The 22,947-nt window shown below is 39.7% G+C and overlaps 1 protein-coding gene across 2 annotated transcripts in view; it reads left to right on the top strand.

Annotated features, from left to right (window-relative positions):
• The window catches only part of HACL1 (2-hydroxyacyl-CoA lyase 1), a 36,359-nt gene extending 13,526 nt beyond the window's left edge, over positions 1-22,833 (top strand). For both annotated transcript variants that reach the window (XM_033212718.1, XM_033212719.1), the window contains 11 exons: positions 468-562; positions 2,779-2,891; positions 6,053-6,188; positions 8,678-8,783; positions 10,506-10,589; positions 11,865-11,966; positions 15,036-15,190; positions 15,622-15,780; positions 18,921-19,028; positions 20,047-20,233; positions 22,679-22,833. In XM_033212718.1, the coding sequence (XP_033068609.1) occupies positions 468-562; positions 2,779-2,891; positions 6,053-6,188; positions 8,678-8,783; positions 10,506-10,589; positions 11,865-11,966; positions 15,036-15,190; positions 15,622-15,780; positions 18,921-19,028; positions 20,047-20,233; positions 22,679-22,711 (1,278 nt within the window). In that variant the 3' untranslated portion in view covers positions 22,712-22,833. The remainder of the gene's footprint in view (positions 1-467; positions 563-2,778; positions 2,892-6,052; positions 6,189-8,677; positions 8,784-10,505; positions 10,590-11,864; positions 11,967-15,035; positions 15,191-15,621; positions 15,781-18,920; positions 19,029-20,046; positions 20,234-22,678) is intronic.
• Positions 22,834-22,947: the final 114 nt, after the last annotated feature.

Genomic DNA, 22,947 nt, shown 5'->3' with positions numbered 1-22,947 from the left:
TTTGGAAGATTTTGGATTTTTGGATTACAGATAACCTGTATTATAAATTATAATCAGCATTTATACATGAAATTACGTTTGAGCTGTTTCAAAACCAGGAGTTACAGAAACCATTTGATACATGTAACAACATCACAGTTTCTGAAAACACTGCCAGATTATTAAGATTATGAAGCAGGTGAAAGTACATATTACAGTGCAAAAACTTGGCAGGCAGAGCCTGGTGAATAATTTCCAAAACTAAAGTGTAATAGAACATGAATTTTAAAGCCCTAAATGAATACTTTCTTATCTGTCTCCCTATTAAACAAAAAATCTTTATAACTGTAGTCAATAGAGGACATTTCAATTTTGATCATCAGAAAGATGAAAATAGTGTTCATAATTACAGTTTTAAATTATCTTTGAGTAGAATATGATAAGACTGAGATTTTACAAATCTTTTCTTCTACTTGTAATGAATGTAGGCAGTGAGAAGCAGTATCTATGGTCGTCCAGGTGCTTGCTATGTTGACATACCAGCAGATTTTGTGAACCTTCAGGTGAATGTGAATTCTATAAAGTGAGTAATAGTTATGCTGGAATTCTTTCTTCAATGTACATGTATTATCATAATGCCTACCTTTCTAGAAGAATTTACCCAGCAGTTTATAAGTTAATTTCCATTTGTCTTAACTGATGATTTAGTAATTAAACTGAGTCCTAGGCAAAGGGCTTAATTCTCTTAATTAAAATGATATTAGTAGTTATTTCTGGATGTAATTACTAAACCAAATACTTAGAACTTCCTGAACTCCTCATTGAAATTATTCCTCCATTAACCATAAATATACATCCCTTGTTAATGTAGTATGGGTCCTTGAGAATCTTTGTAATGTAAGCCAAGAGGTTCAGTGATTATTAAAAATTATTAGGACTCAGGATAAAAAACATCTAGCTGTCTCTCTCTGTGGTTAACAAATATTCCAATACAGAGGTTTCTATGATTTCTCATACTCTCATATTTCTTGAATAAACAATAAGTGAAAAGAAGTACAAAAATCATTTTTCACTGGTATCTAAGTCATCCCCTGATAAGGGTAGGTACTTGGGGTTAAAGCATTATGGGTACCGTTTAGTGCATTTCTGCTGTTGTGGACCAAATGGATCTCTAGTGACTACGGAGAGACAATGGGTCTTACTGTATACTCTGTGTACCAAAGAGTGATTTTTTTTTCTTTTTTTTGAGACCGAGTCTCTCCCTGTTGCCCAGACTGGAGTGCAGTGGCACAATCTCAGCTCACTGCAACCTCTGCCTTCCGGGTTCAAGCGATTCTTCTGCCTCAGCCTCCCAAGTAGTGATTACAGGCGCCCACCACCATGCTCGGCTAATTTTTGTATTTTTAGTAGAAACAGGGTTTCACCATGTTGGCCAGGCTGGTCTTGAACTCCTGACCTCGTGATCCGCCAACCTTGGCCTCACCAAGTGCTGGGATTACAGGCATGAGCCACCGTGCCTGGCCAGGAGTGATTTTTATTTGGGAGAGTTGGATAAAAAAGACATCTGTTTATTCTGCCTAATACCTGAACATGATAATCAAAATAATACTAAGGGGAGGAGGGCAAGCTCAGGTAAGTTAACTTTGTAAGCCTTCTTTTAAATTTTATACAGAATGTCCTTTTTTATTATATTTTATACAGTATACTTTATATTAATTAGAATAAATGAAATGTCACAGGACTTGCTGTCCAGAAATACTTGATTGTGACAGTTTGAATATTTCTTTTACTAATGCATATTGTGATACTAAAATATTAACACCCAGTGAGTGGAAATGTAGTGAGGCCAGGTGTGGTGGCTCACACCTGTAATCCCAGCACTTTGGGAGGCCGAGGTGGGTGGATCACCTGAGGTAGGAGTTTGAGACCAGCCTGGCCAACATGGTGAAACCCCATCTCTACGAAAAATACAAAAATTAGCCAGGCTTGGTGGCATGTGCCTTTAGTCCCAGCTACTCGGGAGGCTGAGGCAGGAGAATCACTCGAACTCGGGAGATGGAAGTTGCAGTGAGCCAAGTTCGTACCACTGTACTCCAGCCTGGGTGACAGAGTAAGACTCTGTCTCCAAAAAAAAAAAAAAAAAAAGAAATGTGGTAAGGTGTTTAAAAGCATGGACTTTGGAGACAGGATGACTGGTTCAATCCAGTCTCTGCCATGTGCCATCTGGAGATCTTGGACAAGTTACCTTCTCTGAGTCCTTTTTTTTCCTCAGTGGTGAAGTAGAGATGATGTTAATACCCAACCTCATTGTTTTGACAGTTAAATGAGAATAAATGGCACATAGCAAATATTAGATTTTATTATGTTTTACTGTTAAGACAACTGCTACTGCTACTGCAGTACAAAGCCATTAACTCAGATTTTCTGTCAATGAATTGACCATTTCACTGGCTATTAGATGATATCAAGGAATAACTCTTAATTTACCAGATGTGATAATGATGTGATAGTTGAATATAGGAGAAGGTCCTTGTTATTCACAGGTGCATGGAGAAATTTTTAAGGCTGAAGTGTCTTGATGCCTATTATTTACTTTAAAATAGTTCAGGAAAAATAAATGCATGTTTATGTGTGTATATATGAAACAAATGTGGTAAAATGATATTAAGTTGTTAAATCTATATGGGGGTATGTGGGGACTTATTGTACTATTTTTTCTACCTTTCTGTATATTTGAAATTTTCACAATAAAAAGATCAGAGCTGGCCTCTTTTAATTAATAGGGCTCTTTTTTTCCAGGTACGTGGAGTGCTGCATGTCACCTCCTATTAGCATGGCAGAAACCTCTGCTGTGTGCACGGCAGCTTCTGTTATTAGGAGTGCCAAACAGCCCCTTCTTATCATCGGGAAAGGTAGCATGAATAGAACTCTAAATCTTGCTAGGCTTTTGAAAGTGCCAGTTCTTTTTATGAACTTTCATTGTTTATTAATGTCTGTTCTAATGTTTGAAATTGGAATAAGAATTCTCATCATCCATTTAGCATTATTTGTTTTGAAATTATAGACTTTAATGCCCAGAGATTTCACCCTTTTAAGGAAATACTACCTATTTAATTTCTTTGGTCTTATTAGTGAAATGTGTTTATTCTATTATAAAACATTTTGGAAAACCAAGAAAAGTAGAAGTTCCTTCATCTAAGGTAGCTATTTATTTTTATTTTTATTTTATTTTTTTTGAGATGGAGTCTTGCTCTGCCACCCGGGCTGGAGTGCAGTGGCCGGATCTCAGCTCACTTCAGCTCACTGCAAGCTCCGCCTCCCGGGTTCACGCCATTCTCCTGCCTCAGCCTCCCGAGTAGCTGGGACTACAGGCGCCCGCCACCACGCCCGGCTAGTTTTTTTTTGTATTTTTTAGTAGAGACGGGGTTTCACCGTGTTAGCCAGGATAGTCTCGATCTCCTGACCTCATGATCCACCCGTCTCGGCCTCCCAAAGTGCTGGGATTACAGGCTTGAGCCACTACGCCCAGCCTAAGGTAGCTATTTTTAACATTTAGTACATTTCTATTCCTTTTTACACATATATTACGTACTGTGCTGATACTATGTAGACAGTTTTATATTCTACCTTGTTCATTTAAGATTATAATATTTTTCATCTTAGAAGTATTTCCTAAATATAATTTTTAATGTCTCTTCATGTGTACATTAACACTTTCCTGGCAAATATTTAAATCTTTGCCAATTACTATTTGTTTGTTTAGAGTAGCTGTGGCAAACATGTTTGTGCCGAAAGCTTTTTCTGTATTTAGGATTTAAGATTCCTAGAAAGAAAAGTTAGAGGGTATTAATATTTTTAAGAGTTTTGTACATGTTGTCATATTGCTTTCTCCGGAGGTGGTGTACTAACCAACTTATACTCCTGTCAGCAATTGATTAGAGTGTCCACTTCGTGTTTTAGGACTGAGGCTGCTGGGATCACCTAGGACCATGCTAATCAATTATCAACTGCTTAGGAACTAAATACGTAGAAACTAAAAATAGTTTGATAGTGTACGACAAAAAAATTGAGGTCAGAACTGAGTTGAACGTGTTATATGATGTATTAGCTCGGTGACTTTGGGAAACAACTGCTTTGAGTCTCAGATTACCTCACTTGTAAAACAGGGATATTAACTGCCTCAATGGGATATAATTAAATAGCAAAGTATGTGGAAAGCACTCAGTGGATGCTAGTTTTCATTCTTCTTTTAACAAACATTTGATGAGTGCTTATGATAAGGCAGGGATTACACAAAACATTCGTGAGGGATACAGAGAAATAGTGGTTCCTACCTATTGGGGAGGGGAGATAGACCTGGTAACAAGTAAGTGCGGTATACTCTTGTGCCATGTGTACAGAGAGGCTGAGGTGGGTTTTCAAGGAAAGCAGAAACAATTTGCTTGTGTAGGTAATATGGAAGGACTATCCAGAAGAGGTGACAAAACAGCTGTATCTCGAAAAAGCAGACAGTGGTTTACCAAGTGGACAGAGACCAAGGGCAAAGCAGGAAGAGAGAACTGAGTGTACAAAGACATTGAGACAGGAAGGAGAATACTTTCTGGATTAAAAAAAAGAATTATTTTTCATCATACATGTATGAGAAGGGATTTCAAGGTAGTTTTGTAGAATGGAGCATTATATTGAATCTGCAAGTGTGTGATACTATTTACTAGGATTCAGTGGAGAATTATAAATACAGAATATGGAATAATATAGTAGCCTTGAAAAAGTATAAAATAGCAAAAAAATATAGTGGTCTTGATGACATTAGAAATGGAATATTTGAACAATAAGGTATTTTTCGTGCCGTCAAGGGAATAGGGTATAGGGTTATTCCCAGGCACACAACTGTGAAAACAAATGATAATGTGGGCTGAGCGGGGTGGCTCATGCCTGTAGTCCTAGCACTCTGGGAGGCTGAGGTGGGTGGATCCCCTGAGGTCAGGAGTTCAAGACCAGCCTGGCCAACATGGTGAAACCCCGTCTCTACTAAAAATACAAAAATTAGCCAGGCATGGTGGCAGGCGCCTGTAATTCCAGCTATTTGGGAAGCTGAGGAAGGAGAATCGCTTGAACCCGGGAAGCGGAGGTTGCAGTGAGCTGAGATTGCGCCATTGCACTCCAGCCTGGATGACAAGAGTGAGACTTTGCCTCAAAAAAAAAAAAAAAAAGAAAAGATAATGTGTCCCACTAGGGTTAGCTCTGTTACAATCACAGAATTATAGAGCCTGTAGAAAGATCTGCATATCTTTAGAAACTTAATGCACCTTAGAATTTCCATGCCTGGACTAGGAGACCTTGTGTAGAGGAGGTTTGCTGGAGATGAGGACCGATATGTGAGGGTGGAGAGAGCTTTTCTCTTTTGGGGCAATATTCTTCCCAGGCCACCTGGGCCTCCCAATGAAGACAGTGTGTTCAGCGAATTGTAGAGTGTAGTTCAGTAGGACCGTAGCATAGAATGGGTAAGTGACAGTAGCAAGAGCTGTGAGATGTGACTTTTGTTTTGGGATAGACATCCTTCAGAATAATTGAGAGTGTTATTGGTGGCAAATTAGAACTCTTACTTTGGTAAGCATTTAAAAATACCAGCGATAAAAACTGTAGTCACAATTTGTTTTGAATTTAAGCCCAGGTATAGGCAGAAGGAGAGTATTTGAGAAGATCTACAAGCAATTTCTTAGGAGGTCAAGGAAGGAGGATTGCTTGAGCCCATGAGTTCAAGACCAGCAGAGCAGCCTGGGCAATATAGGGAGACCTCGTCTCTTCAGAAAATTTTAAAAGTAGCTGAGTGCGGTGGTGGTGTGTGCCTGTAGTCCCAGCAACTCGGGAAGCTGAGGAGGGAAGATTACTTGAGCCAGGGGAGCAGAGGTTACAGTGAGCCAAAATTATGCCACTGCACTCCAGCCTGGGTGATAGAGTAAGTCCCTGTCTCAAAAAATAAGTAAATAAAAAGCAATTTCACATGAACTTTTTAAGGGTCACAGTGCCTAGAGCTTAACTGAATTGTCCAATGCATTTGCATTTCTTGTAGGTGCTGCTTATGCTCATGCAGAAGAGAGTATCCAGAAATTGGTGGAGCAATATAAACTGCCATTTCTGCCAACCCCTATGGGGAAGGGTGTTGTCCCTGACAACCATCCATACTGTGTAGGTGCAGCCAGATCCAGGTGTGTGGCGTTCCAGATTTTAAATACAATGGCTTGGTAGATTTTAGGCTAATTTAAATTATTTTGTGATCTTCATCTAGGATGGAGTTCTGAAAGAATCGTGGAATTTTAAGCATACCTGTTTATTTTTGGACTATCTTCTGGCTTTCATGGTTTCATATGAGAAATCTGCAGACAAATTATTGTTGCTCTGTATGTAATATGTTGTTTTTCCGTGGCTGCTCCTGAGATTTTCTTTTATCTTTTGTTTCCAGCAGTTTAATTATGATGTTTCTGGACATGGTTTATTTTAATTTAGCCTGTTTGGGATTCTCAAGTCTTGAAACTGAAAATTTATGTCTTTCTCTAAATTTGGAAAGTTTTCATCATTCTTTCCGCAAGTATTTTTTTCTATGTCAACCTTCATCCATTTTGATATTGTCTGACATGTCCCTGAGTATCTATTAATTTCTTTTTAATTATTTCATTTTATATTTTGTTTCTCTGCTCAGATCTTCTATTTTTACATTTCTTTGAAGAATATTTTTCTATACTTTATGATGGAGTAAGTTACAATAGTTTCTTTGTTTATTAATTCCAACATGTGAGTCATCTCAGATTGGCATCTATTCATTATCTTTTCTTTTGAGAGTTGATCACATTTTTCTGGCACTTTTTGTACTGAGTAATTTTGGATTGTATCCTGGATTTTTGAATATTATATTTTGAGATTCTGGGTCATATTAAAATCCTCTGTACAATGCTGATTTTTGTTGGTTTCTCTTAGCAATCAACATGATTAGATTAGCTTGACTACAAATTGAAGTGTGAACTTACCGTAAGTAAGTAGTTCCAGGGTCACTTAAGTTTCAGAGACTTTGCTGTGCTGTTTTCAGTCTGTCTGCACATGCTCAGCTCAGGGGTGAGCCCCAGACGTGTACCGGTTCATACCCAAATTAGAGATTTATTTTCTCTCCTCTGTAGGCTCCCCACCCCCACTCTCCCATTCTCAGGTGCCCCTTTTCCTGGCTCTTGCTGCTGCCTTATAGTATCACATAACTAAAGCTGCCCTCTGAACAAGCTGCAGAAGAAAAAAATAGTGGAGATTGTCCCCATGCTCTTCAGACCACAGGGACCCTTTTTTCCCAATCCCTCGTGCCTGAGAGATGATGTTTCTCTTGGAATTTCAGCTGCTTGGGAGCCACCACAATGCAGCTCTGCAGTAGGGCTGCCCTCAGAGCAGAGCTGGGAGATAAAGAAAATAAGAAAAAAAAACTGACCATTTTCCCCCAGACTGTCCAGCTTGCAGTGGCCCTTTTCCTGATCCTTTGGCCAAAAAAACAGTTTCTCTGTGAGTTTTCGCTGCTTGCAGTTCTGCAACTAGGGCTGTGTTTGAGTGAAAGCCAGGAGACAAAACACGGGGGAGAAATACCTTGGAAACTCACCCTAGTCTCACTCTGTCGCTAGGCTGGAGTGCAGTGGCGTGATCTCAGCTCACTGCAACCTCTGCCTCCTGGGTTCAAACGATTCTTCTGCCTCAGCCTCCCGAGTAGCTGGGAGTACAGGTGCATGCCACCATGCACGGCTAAGTTTTGTATTTTTAGTAGAGACTGGGTTTCACCATGTTGGCCAGGGTAGTCTCCATCTGTTGACCTCGTGATCCGCCTATCTCGGCCTCCCAAAGTGTTGGGATTGCAGGCATGAGCCACCGCACCGGGCCAGGAAAACATTTATGTAAGCAAAAGTATATGAAACAGCCAGGCGCAGTGGTTCATGCCTGTAATCCAAACGATTTGGGAGGCCAAGGCGGGTGAATTGCTTGAGCCCAGGAGTTCGAGACCAGCCTGGGCAAGATGGCAAAACCCCATCTCTACAAAAAATTAAAAATTAGCCAGGTGCAGTGGCACGTGCCTGTAGTCCCAACTGCTCAGGAGACTAAGGTAGGAGGATTGTTAAGCCTGAGAGGTAGAGGATGCAGTGAGCCATCATTGCACCACTGCATTTCAGCCCAGGCAAAAGAGAGAAATCGTGTCTCAAAACAAAACAAAAAAAAGTGTATGAGACAGTATTATAGTATGTAAGGTCAACTATGTAAAAACATATTTGCATACAAAAAAAGAGTGGATGAAAATATGCCAGCATATTCATAATAGTTTATAAGTTGAAAGTATTATGGGGTGATTTTGTTTTTAGCCTTATACTTTTTCTGTTTTTTTCTGGATTGTCTACAGTGGACTTGTACTAATTTTTCTAATTATAAAAAAGTAATAAAAGAGGATAGATACAGCTTATGGTAATTTTTTTAACTTAATTTATATTTTAGATAACTATTTATATAGAATGGTTTTATAAATTATTTTAGCTTGAAAGATCAAATATACCCTAGAAGCTGATTCTGAAGTCTGATGTAAGCGCCAAATGATTTAGACTTTTCAAATACTTTAGAGATAAATTTTAGAATAATTCAAATAAGAAATATAGTTATACTTTTATATCAATTTTTTTAATAGGGCTTTGCAATTTGCTGATGTAATTGTGTTATTTGGTGCCAGACTAAATTGGATTTTACATTTTGGACTGCCTCCAAGATATCAGCCAGATGTGAAGTTTATCCAGGTACTTAGGAGGAACTTAAAATCAGAAATGTCTGTGTTCATTATTCTCCCTATCAGCCATAATCAGCTCTGTTTTCTTCTTGATTTCTATTAAAAAAGCTGTTCTCTTTTTACACAAGTAGAATTTTATAAATTGTCTAACATAATTACAGGTACCAAAATAAGCTTCCTTTTCTAACCTATGAAACATAATGTGCTGCTTTACTTCTAGCCAGAAAACCTTTCAAAATTAAGTTTCAAATAGTTTTAAAAGCATAAATTGTCTTTTCTGCACAATTCAAGTATATTTAAAGGTAGAGAAAAGAGACTGTAGGATGGTAGACTAGAATAAAACATTCGGCCTTGTTAGGGAGTGAGGTTTTCTTTCAGATGCCAAAACTTTTACCTTTCCAATGGGAATTTCTAACTGACACTGTTTTATATGTCATTAAACAGTATCCAGAATGTATTCTGACCTGTCTTTGATGATTCTTGTATCGTTATGACCCACCTTATAAGCCAGTTTCTTTACTGATGTGGAAAATACTGCCTGCATAGTGGCACACAAACCTTTTTGCTCTACACGGATTGGCCCCATTTTGCTTGATGTTTTTGCTTGGTTGGTGTTTTTGAGACAGCATCTTGCTCTGTCACCCAGGCAGGAGTGTAGTGGCATGATAATGGCTCACTTCAACCTCAATCTCTCGAGCTCAAGTGATCTTCCCACCTCAGCTTCCTGACATGCTGGGACTATAGACGCGTACAACAATGCCTGGCTAATTTTAATTTTTTTGTAAAGACACGGTCTCACCATGTTGCCCAGGCTGGTCTCAAACTCCTGACCTCAAGCAATTCTCCTACCTCAGTCTCCCAAAATGCTGGATTACCAACTTGAGCCACTGTGCTTAGGTGGTTTTAATATTTGATAAGCCAGCTACAGTTGCCCTTTTCCCAGTCTACCTTTTGCTACTTAAGGAGTCAACTTCTAATTGCTCCTTTCCCAGCTGAGCGCATTGAGAACTAAAACCACAGACAAGCAAGACTGAGTTAACTGGAAGATGCTGATACCTCTTGATTGCCCCTCTTGATTATAGAATGAGATACATCCCCTTTGGGGTGGCTAAATTATTCCTCTTTGCAGAAGCCATTTTCATTTATCCATGGCCATCCAGAAATGGAACTTCTGAGTAAATGGAGAAGTAATTACGCCATGTTCTTGGAGTGATTCTCTAAATGTGATTCCCTGGGCCAGCTGCATCAGCACCACCTGTGAAACCTGTTAGAAATGCACATTTCTGGACCCTACCCCAGACTTATTAAAATAAAAAACTCTGAGGTAGACTCCTACAGTCTATGGTTTGTCAAGCCCAGGATACACCAGGTGACTCTGCTATATGCTCAAATTTGAGAACCCACACTCTAGATAGGAATTCCAAATGTAATTCAATAAAACTTACTGATTAGATGCAAAACTATAATTGATCAGGTCAAATGCATTCCGTATGGGTATAATGAAGCAATACCAAAATTCCGTAGAATAGATTTTTAAATGAGGCTGTCTATACTAGCTATGATACTAATATAGTTCTATGGACTTTTACTTTTTTTATTAAGGAACTTCTGAATATCAAATCTTCTTTATCATGTGTTCTGTATACACCGTTCATTTATTCAGTCTTAATTGACTTCTGACATATTTTTCAGAATAAACATGGATTGTTCTTTAGCCTTGTCTCTTTTTTAGGTTGATATCTGTGCAGAAGAATTGGGTAATAATGTAAAGCCCGCTGTTACTTTACTAGGAGACATAAATGCTGTCACTAAGCAGGTGAGAACTTTTGTTTTAGTTTGTTTGGAGTGCTCTTTAGGTAATAGTCAATTCTTGAAAATGTTTTAATCTTGATTCACTTGGTAACAGGTCTACTATTCATATCTGTTTTAAACAAAATGTGTGATTGAAAACTATTCTTAAATACAACTTTGGAACTTGGTAAGTCCGACTTCTGGTACATAGCTCATTTTTATGTAAGTTAAGCATTTTTGGAAAGTGATCGAAAATGTAACATCATTCAGTAGGCAAACAGTAATTTACTAAATAGGATCCAGCTAGCTGAAAAAGTATACCTTCCAAAGGAACTGAACTTACTGCCAAGAAATGGCTTAGCACTGGAAAAATCTAACAGTATTTCTTTAGGTAAAAAAGAGCTTTTTACTCTTTAATCAGTGACTTTTCAGGTTCTTATTATTTGTACATAGTTTGTACATTTCACTGTGACAGGAGATAAAATATAGTCACGTTTATCACTTGATTTTGGATGATACAATTTGGTATTGTTGTCATGATTACACAATATAGGATGTAATCCCGAATCACATATTAAATCACTCTGGAGCATTTGGTCTGTATCGTAGGAGTCCGTGGTTATTTTTTGGTTTTCCTATAAGAGTTCTGTGGAAGGACTGATTTTCCTTCTAGTGTCAAAGACCGAGGAGGGTCTCAGAGCCCCTGCTTGAGGTGTGGAGGAGGTAACAGCACTCCAGTCTGTCCTAAGAGCATCCCAGCATCTAGCAGAAACCCACACTGACCCAAACAGAAGCCTTCCATGTTATCCATTGATCTTCTATCAGGTGTTTACTAACTAGAGGAAAAAAAGAGTCTGAGTAATATGGAGAGTAGTATGGCCATATTGTCTTCTTTAAGAAGATATTTCCATGTTAATATGATTTAAATTTATTTTTTTAAAGCGGACTGGGCACGGTGGCTCATCCCTGTAATCCCAGCACTTTGGGAGGCCAAGACAGGTAGATCACCTGAAGTCAGGAGTTTGAGACCAGCCTGGCCAGCATGGTGAAAGTCCGTCTCTACTTAAAATACAAAAATTAGTCGAGCGTGGTGGCAGACACCTGTAGTCCCAGCTACTCGGGAGGTTGAGGCGGAAGAATCGCTTGAACCTGGGAGGCAGAGGTTGCAGTGAGCTGAGACTGCACCACTGCACTCCAGCCTGGGTGACAGAACGCGACTTCATTTCAAAAAAAAAAGCAAAGAAAAAAAAAAGCAAAGAAAAAGTTTATGTGTTTTTTTTTTGTTTGTTTGTTTGTTTAGCTTTTAGAGGAACTTGATAAAACACCATGGCAGTATCCTCCAGAGAGCAAGTGGTGGAAAACTCTGAGAGAAAAAATGAAGAGCAATGAAGCTGCATCCAAGGTAAAATAGGACCTACTGAAGCTCAAGAACAGGTCAGGCTCATGATTCAGTTACTCTGCCGTAATGTGACATGTGCATTCCTAAAAATCACCTTGCTGTGCAAAATTGTGCAATGAAAACCCCAGGGCTCATGGAAAAAGGGGTTTAGTGGCACAACTCAAAAACTTTGTGTAACATAAAAATAAGCGCCTAATGTTTTAAACATGTTAAATGGTTAAGAAATATATGCCAATGAATATAGCATTTTACCTTGAAAAAGACCTGAAGTTTCTGAAAGGTTGTAGCTTGTGAGTTACTGTGAGCTGGTGGAAGGAAGGTGATCGGACGTCGGATGGAAAGTGATAATAGTGGAAGTGGATGGGTGTGTTTTCAGTTTGATCTTGGCATAGAACATCATATTTAAACACCTGTAATCTGAGTGCTTTAGGAGGCCAAGGCAGTAAGATCAGCTGAGGCCTGGAGTTTGAGAACAACCTGAGCATAGCAAGACCTTGTCTCTACAAAAAAAAAAAAAAAAAAAAAAGTAGCCAGATGCGATGGCACACACCCATTGTCCTGTCTCCTCAGGAGGCTGAGATTGGAGGATTGCTTGAGTCTAGGAGTTGAGGTGGCAATGCAGTAGATCATGCCACTGCACTCAAGCCTGGGTGGCAGAGTGAGACCCTGTCTCTAAAGGAAAAATTAACTATTAAGTGATTTTTTTTTTTTGGGAATCCTTAAATTTTGGGTTGTTTGAGAGGTTTTCTGCTTTTAAGATATAAGTCCTTCAGGGTGTGCTATTATAATAGCTGTTTTATAAAAATTGAAATTTTGATCCAATGTATAGCCTTCTTTTTTATTTAACTTTTGTATCACTGCTGGAAATTTTTTTGCAGCGCTCTCATTTGCACTCTTGGCTTTGCCTGGTAGCTAAGGTTTAGGAAATTGTAGTGATGCTAGAAACCATCAAACTGTCTACTACTAGCACTAAAATGAATTAGTGCTGTAGGATATGGCGATTTACAGTAAAGTGTGTGTGTGTATGTACATGCACCCGTGTGCATGTGTGTGTGTGCATGTGTGTGTGTATTGTGCTTTGCCTATGTGAGAAAGATGATTTTTAAAAATTGTTTTGTGTATTCCTATGTATCTGGTCAACTGGGTGCAGTTTTCTGGTAGAATCAAGCATAAGCAAATATAAAATTTGAGTTATGCTCACTTGGTTCCCTAATATATCAATTGTCTTAGAATAAATTCATGTTTTTGCATCAAGCATTATAGCAGAATTGATTATGCATTAATCTATCTTACATTGGATTTTTTTTTTTTTTTTTGAGACGGAGTCTTGCTCTGTCGCCAGGCTGGAGTGCAATGGCCTGATCTCAGCTCACTGCAACCTCCGCCTCCCGGGTTCAAGTGATTCTCTTGCCTCAGCCTCCCAAGTAGCTGGGACTACAGACACATACTACTATGCCCAGCTAGTTTTTGTATTTTTAGTATAGACGGCGTTTCACCATGTTGGCCAGGATGATCTCCATCTCTTGACCTCATGTTCCCCCCACCAAGCCTCCCAAAGTGCTGGGATTATAGGTATGAGCCACCGTGCCTGGCCTACATTGGAATTTTAATCAACGACTGTTTCTATCCGGAGCCAGTCTCTTTTTTTTTTTTTTTTTCTGAGATGGAGTTTCACTCTTGTTGCCCAGGCTGGAGTGCAGTGGCGTGATCTCAGCTCACTGCAACCTCTGCCTTCCAGTTTCAAGCGATTCTCCTGCTTCAGCCTCTTGAGTAGCTGGGATTACGGGTACCTGGCACCACGTCTGGCTAATTTTTTTTTTTTTTTCTTTTTTGAGATGGAGTCTTGCTTTTGTTGCCCAGCCTGGAGTACAGTGGCACGATCTTGGTTCACTGCAACCTCTGCCTCCTGGGTTCATGTGATTCTCCTGCCTCAGCCTCCCAAGTAACTGGATTACAGGCATGCGCCACCATGCCTGGCTAATTTTGTATGTTTAGTAGAGACGGAGCTTCTCCATGTTGGTCAGGCTGGTCTGAAACTCTCGACCTCAGGTGATCTGCCCACCTCAGCCTCCCAAAGTGCTGGGGTTATAGGTGTGAGGCACCACACCCAGGCAATTTTTGTATTTTTTTTTTTTAGTAGAGACAGGGTTTCACCATGTTGGCCAGGATGGTCTTGAACTCCTAACATCGTGATCCACCCGCCTCAGCCTCCCAAAATGCTGGGATTACAGGCGTGAGCCACTGCCCCCAGCCACCAGTCTCAATTTTATTTTCTGAGTTGTGTCATGACTAATCTTTTCTTTCACATAGGAATGATGTTGGTTTAAGATAGAAGGGACTTGCCTCTCTTCCTTGGTGCTGGAGTATAGGAGGGTCCCTCATTTATCGTGGGTATAACCTCCAGCAGAACAAAGTAGTATAGGTGAAGAGGCAGTGCTGGGACCAGATGGGACTGTTGCTGCTAAAACTCTCTGTGGCTTTCTCTCAGCCCTAAAAGGCATGTGGCTAAACAAAAGCATTTACCTTACTGTTTTTCTCTCCATTCAGGGACTCTTTAGAATAGTGGGGGTAATGTATCTCCTTTACTCTCAAGTGTGTTGGGGGAAAATCTAGATTTTCAGATTGTATTCTAAAATTGTGACATTTTAAGTTTAGGGTCATATTTCAGATGAAAATATTCTGAAATAAATTTCACTTTTTCTAAGGCACAATTTTCCTAAGAGTGCTCAAATAAGAATGTTTAGTTTTATTTAACCCAGTGCTTCCCAGCTCTCTTTACTATAGGACTTCTCAGAGTTTTTATTACGCTCCTGTGCATCGCGGATCTCCAAGAGGAGGGATATTCCCAAGCTTATTTAATTGTGTTCCAAACTGGGACTGTGGGACACATGTCCCCCAGGGCTGTTCAAAGGTCAGCCAGCTTCTCAGAGTGGCCATTTTATAGCCATTTGGGAACCTTGTAGCTTTTGTAGTTGTTGCGTATTTCCAAATAAGTTTGATAATAGCTCATTAACATTGGTTATTTTCATTGTATCCCACTTTAATTTGATTACATTCCCATCTACTTTTCAGGAACTAGCTTCCAAAAAATCCCTGCCTATGAATTATTACACAGTATTCTACCATGTTCAAGAACAACTGCCTAGAGACTGTTTTGTGGTAAGCGAAGGAGCAAACACTATGGACATTGGACGGACTGTGCTTCAGAACTACCTTCCTCGCCACAGGTAAGACTTCTAAAGAAGAAAGAAGTTGTAATTCATTATAATATGTTTAATATGAAACTACAATAGTGCAGATTAAGAAGACATTTGAGAATTAATACATGTTCAGTATGTAAGGGCATATTTCATAAAAGTATTGTTAGGTGAGGTTTTGTAGAGTTTTTATGCTTGATGTGTTCTTGGTATCCTGTGATAATTATTTACTTAGTGTTACAGGAATATGTTTATAGTCTTCCAAGCAAACATGAGTGGCTTTTTTCTATCCTTGATAAATTAGTTCCTAACAGTCTAAGGATTTTATATTGAACAAAGAGAATGTTTTTATGGTTCTTTATTTTTCCATCAACCATGTAAATAGGACTAGAAGGTTTGTGCCAACCCCATCCTCTATGACATGCCCCAGAGGGTTTCATTTTAGCTTTGTTCTCCAACAGGCTTGATGCTGGTACTTTCGGAACAATGGGAGTTGGTTTAGGATTTGCTATTGCAGCTGCCATGGTGGCTAAAGATAGAAGCCCTGGGCAACGGATCATCTGTGTGGAAGGAGACAGTGCATTTGGGTTTTCTGGCATGGAGGTGGAAACCATCTGCAGGTAAAACATCATCCTGAATCAGAGCATTTGATTCTCTAGAATATGAAAAATGACACAGAAGACTCAGTCATCTGACAAATACTTACCAAGTGTTCGCCAGGTGCCCTGTGAATAGCACTGTGCTCTGTCCTGAGGATGCTAGTGGCAGTAACCCCATGGTCTTTCTCTTCCAGAACAGTATCTTTCTGGCCTCCCCATTGTATGGTAAAAACCTATGGGGAGTGGTTTTGAGGTCACTGAGAAAAAAATGTTGGGGACTGAAAGAAGCTTGTTTCCTGTGGGAAATAGCAAGTGTGGTGGTTAAGGGCATGGCTTCTGCTAGGTGCCTTGGTTCACACATGTAATCCCAGCCCTTTGAGAGGCCAAGGCAGGCAGATCACTTTAGGTCAGGAGTTCAAGACCAGCCTGGCCAACATGGTGAAACCCCATCTCTACTAAATATACAAAAAAAAAAAAATTAGCCAGATGTGAAGTATGCCTGTAATCCCAGCTATTCAGGAGGCTGAGGCAGAAGAATTGCTTGAACTGGGAGATGGAGGTTGCAGTGAGCTGAAATCACACCACTGCACTCCAGCCTGGGCAACAGAGCGAGACCCCATCTCAAGGTGGGACAAATGGCCTGGATTTAAAAACTGGTTCTATCAAGTCAGAGCCATGTGACTTTAAGTCACTTCACCAAGGTTGGGCGTGGTAGCTCACACCTGTAATCCCAATACTTTGGGTGGCCGAGATGGGCAGATCACCTGAGGTCAAGAGTTAGAGACCAGTCTGGCCAACATGGTGAAACCCCATCTCTACTAAAAATATAAAAAAGAGCCAGAGGTGGTGGTACATGCCTATAGTCCCAGCTATTTGGGAGGCCGAGGCAGGAGAATCGCTTGAACCTGGGAGGTGTAGGTTGCAGTGAGCCAAGATTGCACCACTGCACTCCAACCTGGGCGACAGCAAGACTCTGTCTCAAATAAACAAACAAAAAAGTCACTTAACTAAGCCTTAGTCTCCTCTCTTCTGAAGTAGGAATAGTATCTTTTAGGCAGAAATTTCTTGGAAAAAAAAAAGTAGGATTAGTCATAGTTCCTACCTTAGAAAGTTGATTATGAGGAACAAATGAGATAATCCAAACAATTTTTTTTTTCCAAGATGGGGTCTCGCTTTGTCACCCAGGCTGGAGTGGAATGGCGCAATTGCGGCTCACTGCAGCCTCAACCACTGAAGTTCAAGTGATCCTGCTTCCTTAGGCTTCTGAGTAGCTGGGATCACAGGCATGCACCACCACGCTCAGCTAATTTTTTGTATTTTTTTTTGTAGAGACAGGGTTTTGCCATGTTGGCCACACTGGTCTCACATTTGTAAGCTCAAGCAATCCACCCATCTTGGCCTCCCTAAATGCTAGAATTACAGGTGTGAGCCACCGTGCTTGGCCCCAGCTAAACTCTGAGATGATGCTCAGTGAACATAAGCCATTTGGATCATGTGTGTAGTTATGAGAATTCATGGAGAAACTCATGAATTGTAGATCCTAACTGTAGAAGGATGGGGGTTTTATTTTTCCAGCTATATTTAAACTGTAGTAAAACGATTTCTATTCTTAGCCAGGGCTCTTATTAGGGCTTTTGTGACTCATGTTTTTGGGCTGGCAAAGCTTTGGTAGATAAAAAGTTCAAGATTTAAGAAGGTATAGTTGTCCTTCCATATCTATGGGGGATTGGTTCCAGGACCTTCCTCAAATACCAAAATCCAAGGATGCTCAAGTGAGTCCCTGATATAAAATGGTACAGTATTTGCAAATAACCTATGCATATCCCCCCATATATTTTTAATGGTCTCTAGATTACTTTAAAATGCTGAATACAATATAAATGCTATATAAATAATTGTTGTGCTGTATCACTTAGGGAATAATGACAAGAACAAAGTCTGTGCATGTTGAGTACAGACCCAAATTTTTTTTTCCAAATATTTTTGACCTGCAGTTGGTTAAATCAACAGATGCAGAACTCAGATAATGAGGTCTGACTATATGTGTCTGTTAGAGTGTCTTTATTGACAACAAAGTGATATACATAAAAAAGATGACTTATGGGGAAGTCAGCCTTTTAGTGGATAATGATTCCTTTTGAGCATGGAGAGCAAATAATTACCACAGTCCTGTTATTTAACAGTATGCAGTTTAGTTTTGTTTTTACCACTTGCCCTTGGAAATTATGTTAGAAAATAAAACCTACATTCTTTTCAGTCAATAACATTTAATCAACCTTTTCTTTTTTGTCTTTGCTGTACTGTTTAGCACATTGTTAAATACGCCTTTTCTGTAATGATTACACCAAGTAATGTGTTTCTGATTATGGGTGTGGTAGTCTGAGTGCAGATTGTGTGTGCTAGTCACTTGTGTATCTCCTACAGCATCTAGCAAGGGCTGGGTGTCTGTGGCGAGCTCAGTAAATAGAAAGGTACTTTTCAAACAGTGTTCCTAGGAACCAACTAGAAGTGGTCCTTTAGAGAGTATTGAATAGGGAAGGTGTTCTTCGTGTACCATCTAGACTTATGAAAACCTAGATTCAGAAAAGCTCAGTGATTTGTCTGAGGTTCATAGCTAATAGCTAAAGGACTATCAACCCTTTTTTTTTTTCTTTCTGAGATGGAGTCTTGCTCTGTCACCCAGGCTGGAGTGCAGTAGTATGATCTCGGTTCACTGCAACCTCCGCCTCCTGGGTTCAAGCGATTCTTCTGCCTCAGCCTCCCGAGTAGCTGGGACTACAGGCCCGTGCTACCATGCCTGGCTAATCTTTGTATTTTTAGTAGACACAGGGTTTCACCATATTGGCCAGGCTCATCTTGAACTCCTGACCTTGTGATCTGCCTGCCTCAGCCTCCCAAAGTGCTGGGATTACAGGCGTGAGCCACTACACCTGGCCAGGACTAACAACTCTTAATCTTGCAATCTTTCTGCCTTTCCATGATGTTTCTGTTAATGATTTGATATTCTTTCTTAGGATAATAAGTGCTTGACTTTTAGTCTTCCTCTAATATCACAAAAAGCTTATAGAAAACTATTCATTTTAAGTTAAAATTTCAGCCCAAAGAAAAGAAATTACTTTAGAATGAAGAATGATTTCCTTCATATTTTACTCTCACTTTAGGTACAACTTGCCAATCATACTCTTGGTAGTGAATAACAATGGAATTTACCAAGGTTTTGATAGCGATACTTGGAAAGAAATGTTAAAATTCCAAGATGCTGCTTCAGTGTAAGTAACCAAGATCAATGTCTATTTACTTTCTCTCACCCATTTTAATCTCTTTTAAAAAAGTCTTCTATATTGGCAATAATGTGCCTACATGGTATGAGTATTGTCTGTTTTGATTGTCAGCCCTTCTAAAGAGCAGGAATCCCGTCTTAGTTCCTCTTTGCACAGATATCCATGATTAGGTGCTTCAATAAATAGTTTATAATCAGGGAACAGCTGAAGACTCAGATAAATGAGTGTGATGTCTGAGCCTTGTTAATGAAAAGGCTTATTGCAAAATGCTGCCAGGACTGGGAGCAATAGTAGGACTACTATTCCTGTTACACTATGTAGAAATGTGGATGTGTACATATTATTTATGTTCCAGAGGCCTACCTGCCTTTTACCACTTAGCTAAATCTTGATCATCTGATGGCAGAGCCAGATTAAGATGGTATTGTAGCTGGCGGTGGAATGTGAGATAGATGTGAATTTGTGAGCCAGCCTTGGGGTGGAACAGGGTATGGGCGTGTCTATTTATGCCTCGCTAACTTTATTTGTTGTTTTCTTGTTATGTGTTGTTTTGCAGTAATCTTTTTTTTTCATGTTTTTCTTCTGGATTCATAATAGTTGGTAGTGTAGCCTGTGCTATCTAGTATAGTAGCCACTAGGCATGTTGCAACTGTTGCAATTTAGATTTAAATTACTTCAAATTAAATGAAGTTAAAAATTTAGTTCCTCAGTTTAGGCATGTTTCAAGTGCTCACAGCAACAGGTAGATATTGGCTACTATTTTGGATCACACAGGTTTAAAACATTTCTGTCATCACAGAAAGTTCTGCGGGACATTGCTTTATAGACAATTATAAACATAGGAAAAACTCAGTGTACTGGCATCTCAGCTTAAGTGTTGAAGTTAAAATTATGCCTTTCAGTTCAGCCTAAATTTTTTTAATGAAGTATTTCAGAGAATGACTTTTTTTTTTTTTCTACAAGGTTTAAGATTTAAATTTCATTAACTCATGACCTTGTCTTTCAGGGTCCCTCCAATGTGTTTGCTGCCAAATTCACATTATGAGCAAGTCATGACTGCATTTGGAGGAAAGGGGTATTTTGTACAAACACCAGAAGAACTCCAAAAGTCCCTGAGGCAGAGCCTAGCAGACACAACTAAACCCTCTCTTATCAACATCATGATTGAGCCACAAGCCACACGGAAGACCCAGGTAAATACAGTTGCTAAGCAGAAAGCAAGAAATGCATCTGCTTCCCCTATCCCCCTTCAAAAAGTATCTACCAAACAGAACACCCTCCGTCATGCACAGGGGTCTTTCTAAACCTTTTCTGAGTTTGGCAGTTTCATTTATTTGTTCAGTGAATATTGAGATATGTGTTAGGTGCTACGAATAGCATGGCAAGCCAAACCAGGCTCAGTCCTCACCTTCATGGAGCTTTTATGGTCTGGTAGGGGTGAGGGACAGTCTGGTAACCTCACAACTGAACACACTACGACAGAGTGAAGCAATTGCTTGGAAGGAAAGGAACCCAGTTCTAAGCAAACATACCACAAAGGAATCGATTTATGTTGGGGTTACAGGGAAGGCTTCTCAGAGGAGGTGATTCTTAAACGGAGATCAGAAGGATAAGCAGAGACTAACTCGGCAAAGGGGAGAGGGAAGAGATGTGCAAAAGGCTCCGTAGCAAGAGGAAAGAGAAAGCATGGCAAGTCTGAGTAAGAGGGAGAAGCAACGGTAATACGAGGATTTGTGCAGGTACATTCAAAATTAGTTAGTTTGACCTCTAAAGTGAAACTACAGTGTTGATTATAGCAGTAAAGTAAATGACAAAGTTCATAGCATGAACCTCTCCTATCCCTATGTTGCATTTCATGCTTAATTTTCTACTGCCATCCTGGTTCTGCCACTTGCCTCCTCTTGTAACCTGTCATCCATGCGAACACTTTGCGTATCAGCCACTCTTTTCAGAGCAGGTATTTTTTTCAAGTACTTTCTGTCTTGGTTCTTAAACATATGGGATCTCTTTCTTTTGTGAACAAAGCAGTGGATGAATGGGCGAACAGATACCTGGATAATCAATGAAATATAAATTAACTAATTTAGATACTAAAATATATAGAATTCTACTGAAATTCTATTTGTGTAAAAATAGATTTCAGCAACTTTGGCATTTACTTCCTAGCAGAGAGAGGAGACACTCAAGAAGCCTAGTGATGAGGAAGATGAATGCAGAAAAAGTAGGCCAGTAAGCTGAAGGGCAGGGGGCATTAGCAGGGATTTCTGTGGAGCAAGCAGGCAGACTGTTTTCAGGGAGGGTCAACAACTTTCAGAATCTATCTGTACTCCTGCGGGTTTGTGGATTGTCTTTTCTCTTTTTAAGTTCTATTTAAAATAATTTATACCAGTCAGACACTCAATAGACAGGCTTTTTCATCTCATGCCACTTTATGGATTTATAACTGGGTGTATACTTTCCAGTGACTGGGATGTTAGTTTGGTAACCAAAAACACCCTCCTCTGGGCACCAGGCCGTCAGAGCACTGGGGAAACTAAAGCCACTATAGAAGCCTAACGAATACATATAATCTTGATGGCTGGGCCCAGTGGCTCATGCCTGTGATCCCAGCCCTTTGGGATGCCGAGGTGGGCGGATCACTTAAGGCCGGGAGTTTGAGACCGCCTGGCCAACATGGTGTCTACTAAAAATACAAAATGCAAAAAATACAAAAATTAACTGGGCATGGTGGTGCATGACTGTAATCCAGGCTACTCAGGAGGCAGAGGCACAAGAATCGCTTGAACCCAGGAGGTGGAGGTTGCAGTGAGCTAAGATTGTGCCACTGCACTCCAACCTGGGTGACAGTGAGACTCTATCTCAAAATCATCATCATCATCATCTTGAGACCTATGTTAATCACAGAAAAACCCTAACAAATTCTCTGCTAGTGAGTTTGCGCTTCTATTGATTTGCTTCCAATGATCTGTTCTACAATTTCTCTATGAATTTTGTTTGAATATTGCCGGAGAAATATAAGTTCTCGTCTTCCTCTTTTACAATTCTATGAGGATTATCTTTATATTTCTTATGTTTATCACTTTGAAATTATTTTCATTCCAGTGGAATTTACATACATTATACTTTCCAAACTGTTGATTTTTGTCTGTCTGTCCATCTGCCATTTGTCTTTGATTCTCAGTGTAGGCTGGCCACTTTCTGCCTCAATATGGGAATGCCTGTATCTGTGCCTGTGTCCAGGCCGTATGTGTAGGATGGCGTTAGTTCTGGAAGAGGCTTCCATGCACAGTTCTTCTTACTCTTGTTCTCAGACCCGGGAGCTCAGCCCTCTGTGGGCCTCCTTCATCTCCCTTCTCCTTCTGAGTGTACTTGTGGCTCTTTTAGACTATAGTTTTTGTGCTCTGATTACTGTTAATGGAAGAGGACCCAGAATGCCATTTTAGATTGTTTTATAGGACACAGCAGGAAGATTCACTAGTAGGTTTTAAGTCCTTTTTGGGAAAAGCACCAGAACAAAGACAAACCTCATTTTGCCACCATTGTGTAGGACTTTTAGGTTTTAGAACAAGTGAAACAATGAGGATATGATTTGAGACAATCATTTCTTTTACTGAATGTTTGTTGTCTTCTTTTTCTAGGATTTTCATTGGCTGACCCGCTCTAATATGTAAATAAAGACGCCAGTTGGTGGTCTTGAGTTTTCTCTTTCTTGCAAGATGAAATTTTATTTTCCGCAGCAAAATTACTCTACTGTTAAAATTGTGCAAAATAAAATAAACATTTTAAAATGACATTTTACAGTAAAGGAATTGATTAAAAACAGAAAAAGTTAGAAAAAGTAACAGAAGAAGTTATTCTGCCACAAAACTACTTACAGATGAATGGAGAGCTTTTATTAAATAATAGC

Source organism: Trachypithecus francoisi, unplaced genomic scaffold (genome assembly GCF_009764315.1).
Source record: "Trachypithecus francoisi isolate TF-2019V2 unplaced genomic scaffold, Tfra_2.0 Lachesis_group0, whole genome shotgun sequence".
Taxonomy (NCBI): Eukaryota; Metazoa; Chordata; class Mammalia; order Primates; family Cercopithecidae; genus Trachypithecus; species Trachypithecus francoisi.
Note: the sequence above shows the minus strand (reverse complement) of the source record. Positions and strands in the feature narration are given on the sequence as shown.